Below are 8,811 nucleotides of genomic sequence, written 5' to 3'. Positions count from 1 at the left end.
CTTAAAATATATTGTGTTTATAAATATGTATATATATATATATATATATATATATATATATATATATATATATAAAATCAACATTTTGATGATTATGGCTTACAGCTTATGAAAACCCCAAATTCAAAATTAGAATATTGTGAAAAGGTTTTCATATCTGTAAGCCATAATCATCAAAATTATATCAAATAAAGGCTTGAAATATCTCACTTTGCATGTAATGAGTCTATATAGTATATTAGTTTCAACTTTTAAGTTGAATTACTGAAATAAATTAACTTTTGCACGATTTTCAAATTTTTCGAGTTTCACCTGTAACTCTTTAACAGCGGAATTCATGGTGAAAAACTACATTACCCATGATGCCCTACATACACCTCCCCCAATCAGAGTCAAGTTTTTTTTACGCTTTAAACTTAAAATATTTTGTTTATATATATATATAATCAACATTTGTTAATGAGTAGTTTTAAATTCGTTTGTAATTCAATGATGCTGTTCGCAATGCCTCATGGGATTGTAGTTCTTTCCCTCACTAAAACGTTTAGTCTTTTTGTCCAATTTAAAAAAAAAATTTTTTTTTTTTTTTCAATACCATGGATTAACAATCTCGTAGCTCTAGTGCTGGTTTATAAGTTATTTTTCAAAATACATTTTTACTTTTTACTTCCGGAAACAGACAGTTGCCCTCTATAGTCTTTAGTTTATGTCACAGCCTGAAAACACTACACTTAGTGGACGAAAGCCAAGAAAACGCTTTCAAAATAAATAAGTTCCAGTCACTTCCTATACCGGCTGTTTGGGTAAGGAAATAAATATGAGCAAAACAGACTTTCTTAATACACAATCCCGGTTGTCTAAAATACATTGATGCACATTACTCCTTTGTTTTCATAATCTTTCATCAACATGTTATGACTCACTCCACCTCTGACATCACAAATCCCTGTTACTTTTTAATCCCGCCCCTCCAATTGCATGACTCCCACACTCTAAACAATGCTGGGTTGTTTTAACCCAAATTTGGGTCAAATATGGACAAACCCAAATGTTGGGTTAAAAAAATGTAATTCAAAATTTTAACCCAACTTCAACATTCACTTTTAACTGTAAATTTTTTTATTACATTTTAAACCCAACACTTGGGTTTGTCCATATTTGACCCACATTTGGGTTAAAACAACCCAGCATTTTTAGAGTGCACTTTTTCCTGTTTTAATAAGAAATGCTTCTGACTTTATAAACAAAATGAGTTGCGAATGCCATGATGACTTTAAGTTGGTACAACGGTTTGTTTGTTTGTTTCAGCAGGGTGTGTGTGAGAGAAAGAGGGCTTTGAGATGCTTCTGGAGTTTTCCATGGGAAATACAGTCATCGCCCCTCGGCCCAGGGCTCTCCGTCCTCCGCTATGAGTCAGATGGGTTGTGTGGCATCAGTCCCTGTGTAATAAAAAGACTTTCATTACATAGTGCACTCTCACGTCCAGCCCATCACAGACAGGGTCACATCTTCATTACACAAATGTCCCTTTCGAAACGTGTTGATCGATGCCTCTAAGCAGCAAGCGCTGGAGCAGATCCCAGATCAGGGAAAAGCAAACGCTGCCGACAAACACTTACAAAGACCTAATCAGCAATAATTAGAGGATGAGCATGACGATACACACAGTAAAAAAACGTTGAGTTATTTTTTTTAACCCAACCGTTGGTTTACACATATTGGGTCATTATGTTGGGTTATCTTAAAATGTGTTGGGTCATTTGTTTACCTCATTGGGTTATTTTTAGTTATAACCTTACAGTTGGATAAAATACGTTCCTGTACTGTGTGCACATCTCTGCTATCAATTTGTGTAGGCCTACTGTATGTGCACAGGTTTTGAATTTAATGTGTATGTTTTAAATGTATTGCTTGTTTTGAATTTATTGAGGTTATTTTAATATTTGCACATTATGACATTTGTGTATGTTCTATTTATTCTATTTATTATTATACACATAATTGTGTATATGTACATACTAGGCTCACTAATATTTATAATTTAATACACGTTAAAACATATTTACTTGTGTTTATACTCCAATAAACTATCTGTATTTGAAAACAAAGTGTATTTTATTTATTAAAATAATGGCATAAATACAAATAAATGGTTAACTCAGTTGTTTGGGTTAAAATAACTCACAGTGGTATACCACCCCATGGTTGGGTTATTCGTTGGGTTGTTTTTAAGCCAACATTAAGTGAGTAGGTGCTACTTGTACCTTCTCTATACCTCCCTGACTTGTCCTTGGCATAGCTGCAGCTTTTACAAACCTGACTGGCTCACATTATGTGCTACGATAATGTAACGCAATTTAGCCTTTCGTGTTCTTATGCCAAGATTGTGCTCGCTTATCAGCTTGATTTATTACTCTAATTTATACGCTCAGCTTGGCTCAATGTTGAGGACAGCTGATCTGATTGGACATGAGTTTCCTCATGCCGCAGTGTGCTGTCTTTATCGGGACTCTAGTGTAGATGCCAGGCTGTTGAATTGAAACACTAATAGCTGCAGATAGAGAGAGAGAGAAGACTGATATGCATTCTGGTTTGGACATGCACAACTTTTCAGTTCAGACTAAATGAAATGGAGAAATAAAGTGGTGTTTCAATCACTGGTCACATTTTAGCATTTAAAGCTCATAAAAACTTGATTTTTAGATTTTTTTTGTGCTAGACCATACAAAAATCACTGTCTCAATTCTAGGTTGTCAGGGCATTAATAGAAGGTTTCTAAGGTGTTCTGAGTGGCATTTTAGAATGTTGCTATGCGGTTGCTAGGGTTTTCTGAGTGTTTTTAGAACGTTGCTATAGTTCTAATGTGTCATGTTGTGAGTGGCATTTTAGAATGTTGCTATGCAGTTGCTAGGGTTTTCTGAGTGTTTTTAGAACGTTGCTATAGTTCTAATGTGTCATGTTGTGAGTGGCATTTTAGAATGTTGCTATGCGGTTGCTAGGGGGTTCAGAGTGTTTTTAGAACGTTGCTATAGTTCTAATGTGTCATGTTGTGAGTGGCATTTTAGAATGTTGCTATGCAGTTGCTAGAGTTTTCTGAGTGTTTTTAGAACGTTGCTATAGTTCTAATGTGTCATGTTGTGAGTGGCATTTTAGAATGTTGCTATGCGGTTGCTAGGGGGTTCAGAGTGTTTTTAGAACGTTGCTATAGTTCTAATGTGTCATGTTGTGAGTGGCATTTTAGAATGTTGCTATGTGGTTGCTAGGGGTTTCAGAGTGTTTTTAGAACGTTGCTAGTTCTAATGTGTCATGTTGTGAGTGGCATTTTAGAATGTTGCTATGCGGTTGCTGGTTCAGAGTGTTTTTAGAACGTTGCTAGTTCTAATGTGTCATGTTGAGAGAGTTTTTTAGAATGTTGCTATGCGGTTGCTAGGGGGTTCAGAGTGTTTTTAGAACGTTGCTAGTTCTAATGTGTCATGTTGTGAGTGGCATTTTAGAATGTTGCTATGCGGTTGCTAGGGGGTTCAGAGTGTTTTTAGAACGTTGCTAGTTCTAATGTGTCATGTTGTGAGTGGCATTTTAGAATGTTGCTATGCGGTTGCTAGGGGGTTCAGAGTGTTTTTAGAACGTTGCTAGTTCTAATGTGTCATGTTGAGAGAGTTTTTTAGAATGTTGCTATGCGGTTGCTAGGGGTTTCAGAGTGTTTTTAGAACGTTGCTAGTTCTAATGTGTCATGTTGAGAGAGTTTTTTAGAATGTAGCTATGCGGTTGCTAGGGGTTTCAGAGTGTTTTTAGAACGTTGCTAGTTCTAATGTGTCATGTTGTGAGTGGCATTTTAGAATGTTGCTATACAGGTGCTAGGGGGTTCAGAGTGTTTTTAGAACGTTGCTAGTTCTAATGTGTCATGTTGAGAGAGTTTTTTAGAATGTTGCTATGCGGTTGCTAGGGGTTTCAGAGTGTTTTTAGAACGTTGCTAGTTCTAATGTGTCATGTTGTGAGTGGCATTTTAGAATGTTGCTATGCGGTTGCTAGGGGGTTCAGAGTGTTTTTAGAACGTTGCTAGTTCTAATGTGTCATGTTGAGAGAGTTTTTTAGAATGTTGCTATGCGGTTGCTAGGGGGTTCAGAGTGTTTTTAGAACGTTGCTAGTTCTAATGTGTCATGTTGAGAGAGTTTTTTAGAATGTTTCTGATTATTTCTGATATGTTTCAAACCGAATCGTGAACTGATTACAAGTGAAGAGTATAAACACGGATGTAAACTGGGATTGTGATGGGCTTACTAAAATAACATACATTAGAAATCGCATACTTCTCCCTATATAGCAGGCGTAAAACAGTGGGATGAATTCAGGTTGACTGGGACACTTTTTGCCATTGATATGACTGGGAAAAAGTATCCCAATCAACCTGAATTCACCCTATGTGACAAAAGAAGTATATCTGAATTCACAGCACTCATGGAGTCGGCGAAAAGTACCCAGATGACCTTTTCTTCCGGCGTGATTTTGAAGTGTGCATTGGATGGACACTTTACTCTCCCATGAGGCCACGGTAGAGGATTTATGAATTGCAGTGAAGCGACGCAACTGATGCTTATAGGTCACGTGATAAAGGAAACATGGCGAATGTAGTGCGTCTAGATCAGTGGTTCTCAACCTTCTCCTGCAGGGACCCCCAACAGGACATGTTTTTGTTTTAACCCTGAAATGGCACACCTGATTTATTTAGTCAGCTACACATTAAGCCTTTGAGCCTTTAATTAATTGAATCAGGTGTGCCATTTCAGGATTAAAACAAAAATATGGTCCCTGCAGGAGAGGTTGAGAGCGACTGGACTAGATGATAACATTCATATTACTTATTCAATATTCATATTCATATTACTTATTCAAAAATAAGAACTACCTACTCAAGAGAGTATGCGATTTCGGACTCATCCATAGAGCCAGAAAGGCACGTGATCACATTGCAAGGTTTGTAGTAGCGTCCTGAAGCACCGCCTACTCACCTGTCAATCAACAAGTAGGCTACTTTTGAACTTTGGCGCCAACGTATGCATCGTTGGCGGAAAATAACCGTCCGAATAAAACATTTGGATTTGCGTATAATACACAGCACACCTACCACTACAAGACCACAGCATGACTGAAATCAGTATGCAGCGACACGGGTTATGAATCACATCTGAAGTTCAGTTGACACAGGTATGCCATTAACGTTATACACTAAATATTCTGCGCGAATTTCTGGATTCAAATATGAGAGACGCGATATGTCTCATCTATGATCGGATTACACAGATGTAACCAGTGCCTCTGTGATTGCTAGTGTGTTGCCAGCCTGTTGCAATGTGGTTGGTACGTGTGCTGACTGTTTTAGCATGTTATTATGGGATAAAGTGTTTTGTATGGTTTAGCGAGTTAAAGGGATAAGATAGTTTACCCAAAAATGTTCACCCTCGTGTAGTTCCAAAGCCGTAAGACTTTCGCTCATCTAAAAAAAAAAAAAAAAAGAGGATATTTTAATTAAATCTGAGAGCTTTCTGTCCCTCCATAGACGGCTATTCAAAAAGTTCATAAAGAAATCGTACAACAATCCATATTCATATGAATTCATACATTCCATGAATTGAGTGGTTTTGTCTAAATTTTATGAAGAGACTCGATCTCTTTATATGATGAACAGATTGAATTTAGACTTGTATTCACATATAAACATTGATCAGCGAACATACAGAAGCTCAACCGAACCTGCTTGACGAGCAAGAATGAACCTCATTGGTTCTTACTGAAGCTCAAACGTGCTGCGTAACACGAGAATGAACCTCATTGGTTCTTGCTGAAGCTCAAACGTGCTGCGTAACACGAGAATGAACCTCATTGGTTCTTGCTGAAGCTCAAACGTGCTGCGTAACCAGTGGCGGAGCCAGGATTTTTTCATAGGGGTGGCCAGGCAAGGGCCAGCAAACAGTCTGGGGTGGCATATAAATCTTAATTATTTTAACATAAAAATTAGTTTAAATAATGTATTGGACTGTTTTAGTGCCTTCCTACACAACTGAATACAGTTCATTTGTACTTAATTGTAATTGAGATAGTAGTGAAGGAATCATGGAATACTGAGTGAATTTGATCTTTTTTTTATTATTATTAGCTACTTACTACCTCCAGGCATATTAATAAAGAGTACACACACTATAGCTAAAGTTCAACTTGCTCAGTTAGCTTGGTTCTGGTTCTCAAAACCCCCAACATTGTTGCACCTTCATGGATGAGACATGCAGATAACTATGTAGTTCGAAGATTATTTAACCTTCATTGAATTTTATATAATCAATTAACTCTTCAACTTTCTATATTAGTTGTCAAAATAAAGAATCTTATCCGTTATATCATACCTAAATTAAAAAGGGGGGAAAACATCTCTTTTGAATCTCTATGTCCAAGAATGTGAACAAGGCGGAAGTAAACAGCACATAAATACCAGAATGTAAAATTAGTTATTTTATGTATTTAAAAATGATAATTTTTTGTTTTGCCTTTACAAATTAACGCAAAATTACCGCCTATCTTCTAGTAGCTTACAAATGCACAGTGCTCACATTTATTTGAACATTAAAAAAAATCACATAGCCTGTCAGTTTGTGCCTTAAATTGTGATTTCACATGGCAGAATATTTTAGTCGAGACATATGTGACGCATATATAACAAATACATGCATGCATGCAGTTTTGACACAGATTTGATCGCCTTTTTGATTATTTCATGAGTTAGCTAATTGACGACAGAATTACTGCTACAGCACGCCACATTTGCGCGTGATGTGCAAGTACAGTACAACGGCTGTCAGGACAGGAAAGTTAGTTTTACTGACATTTGTTGACCTTACAACATCTCATCTTACCACAGTTACTGATTCAGGACAACGCGCTTTTCTCCGCATCTGACAGAAGTGTCACAAGCTTTCACACAGATCTTTCATAATAAAAGTAGAATCAGAAAAAAAAGAGAATTACGTTGTTGTTTCTTTGACTGGACATATGCGACTCACTCAAAACGGTCTCGCAACCCACCAGTTGAAACATCGAATCTATATTTACTATGCTCCGATCACTGCTCAAGCTCATTCGGTACCCGTACATCTACGCACTCGTTTGACTTGCGCCTGGCGCTGAGGTGAAGTTGGAGTGCGCGTCTGAAAAGTCTCACGTTTTTTGTGGTCTTAAAGCGACGGTTCTGTGTTTTAAAAACAAAATTCTTGTAAAAATTAGAGCGAGACAGAAACAGCAGTTGTGAGAGGGGTGGCCAAAGGGGTGGCCAAGCTTAAGCCAAGGGTGGCCATGGCCACCCCTGGCCACCCCCTGGCTCCGCCACTGTGCGTAACACGAGAATGAACCTCATTGGTTCTTGCTGAAGCTCAAACGTGCTGCGTAACACGAGAATGAACCTCATTGTTTCTCATTTACAACAACTGATGTGTGAGTTGATGAATGTTAGTGAAGCCAATTGGCCCCTGAAAATATCAAATTATGTACATTGCATTTACTAGGTTGTCATCATCCAAGGCATTGTCTAGTTGGGTTTATGCACAGCTGCACTACTTCCTGAACTTCAGCCAGCCCTTTGTTTCCTGTCTGTCATTATTGGACAAACTGATTAATCCAGGTGATTATTGTTACTGAGGCCAGGCACACCTGGATTAATTAGTTTGTCCAATAATGACAGACAGGAAACAAAGGGCTGGCTGAATTTCAGGAAGTAGTGAAGCTGTGCATAAACCCTATTCACATGGAATAGTTTTACAATCTCTTAATGAACTGTTTGAAGTGTAAAAAAGTGGTAGTTGCGTAGACTGTCAATGGAGGGACAGAAAGCTCTCAGATTTAATCAAAAGGATCTTCTTTTGTGTTTTGAAGATGAAAAAGGTGAATGTGAGTAATTAATGACAGAATTTTCATTTTTGGGTGAACTATCCCAAAAGTTTAAAGTTTATTAGGTTCATAATGGATCTGTTTTAACAAGAACCAATTTTGCTGTACAATGCATAAATATGATTTTAGGTATCATCCATTAACAGAGAAAAAAGTGAAGCCATCTTGGTTTTTTGAAGTACATGTCATTTGAAAGAAAAATCACATAATGTTCATCGTTAAAGTGGTTTCCACTAGACAAAATACGGTATTCTAATATACATGAATACAGACCTCAGATAGGAGGAAAGAAAAAGATCCATATTGGAAAATTTATATTAAAAAGTTATTTGGCTCCAGGTTGTTGATAGATGATTCAGAAAGAAAGTATGAAACATTTTCATACTTTCATACACATGTTTTTTTCACTAGTCTGCTATTGTGGTGCAATATATTTCAGATAACCCCACCCCTAAAAATCTCATAAAAACAAAAACTGTGGTTGGTCATTTTACGTGTCAAGGTCTCTTTCTGTCTGGGGCGTTTAATTGGTGGTCAGAATAAGCAGCAATGCGACCAGACTTTATGCCGTCATATGATTGCTCTTTATCCCTCATAATTTGTCCAAATCTTCGCCTACCACCCCAGAAACTTTAAGCCAAGTCTGAGCGCTCACAGACAGATGTAATTATCCACCTACCCAAAAGTAAAAGCGTCTTCTGCACATTCATATTTTATGATTGTTCTTAAATTAGCTTTAGCTTGAACAATATATCAAAGCTGATGTGAATTTATTATAGTTGCAATTTAGCTTTAATGTCTTTGGGCCAGATGAAAATTAAATTAATCTTTTATTTGAGTAATAATATGTCACACACATAAGATGATACTTGTGTTCAGAGC

At 37.1% G+C, this 8,811-nt stretch overlaps 1 protein-coding gene across 1 annotated transcript in view; it reads right to left on the bottom strand.

Annotated features, from left to right (window-relative positions):
• Positions 1 to 1,207: 1,207 nt before the first annotated feature.
• The window catches only part of si:ch211-178n15.1 (uncharacterized), a 23,102-nt gene continuing 15,498 nt past the window's right edge, over positions 1,208 to 8,811 (bottom strand). Inside the window, exon 3 of the mRNA XM_056239958.1 lies at positions 1,208 to 1,439. Within this exon, the coding sequence (XP_056095933.1) occupies positions 1,433 to 1,439 (7 nt within the window). The 3' untranslated portion in view covers positions 1,208 to 1,432. The remainder of the gene's footprint in view (positions 1,440 to 8,811) is intronic.

Source organism: Rhinichthys klamathensis, unplaced genomic scaffold (genome assembly GCF_029890125.1).
Source record: "Rhinichthys klamathensis goyatoka isolate OS25496 unplaced genomic scaffold, OSU_Roscu_1.1 h1tg000575l_1, whole genome shotgun sequence".
Lineage (NCBI taxonomy): Eukaryota > Metazoa > Chordata > Actinopteri > Cypriniformes > Leuciscidae > Rhinichthys > Rhinichthys klamathensis.
This window is presented reverse-complemented; position numbering and strand designations above follow the sequence as displayed.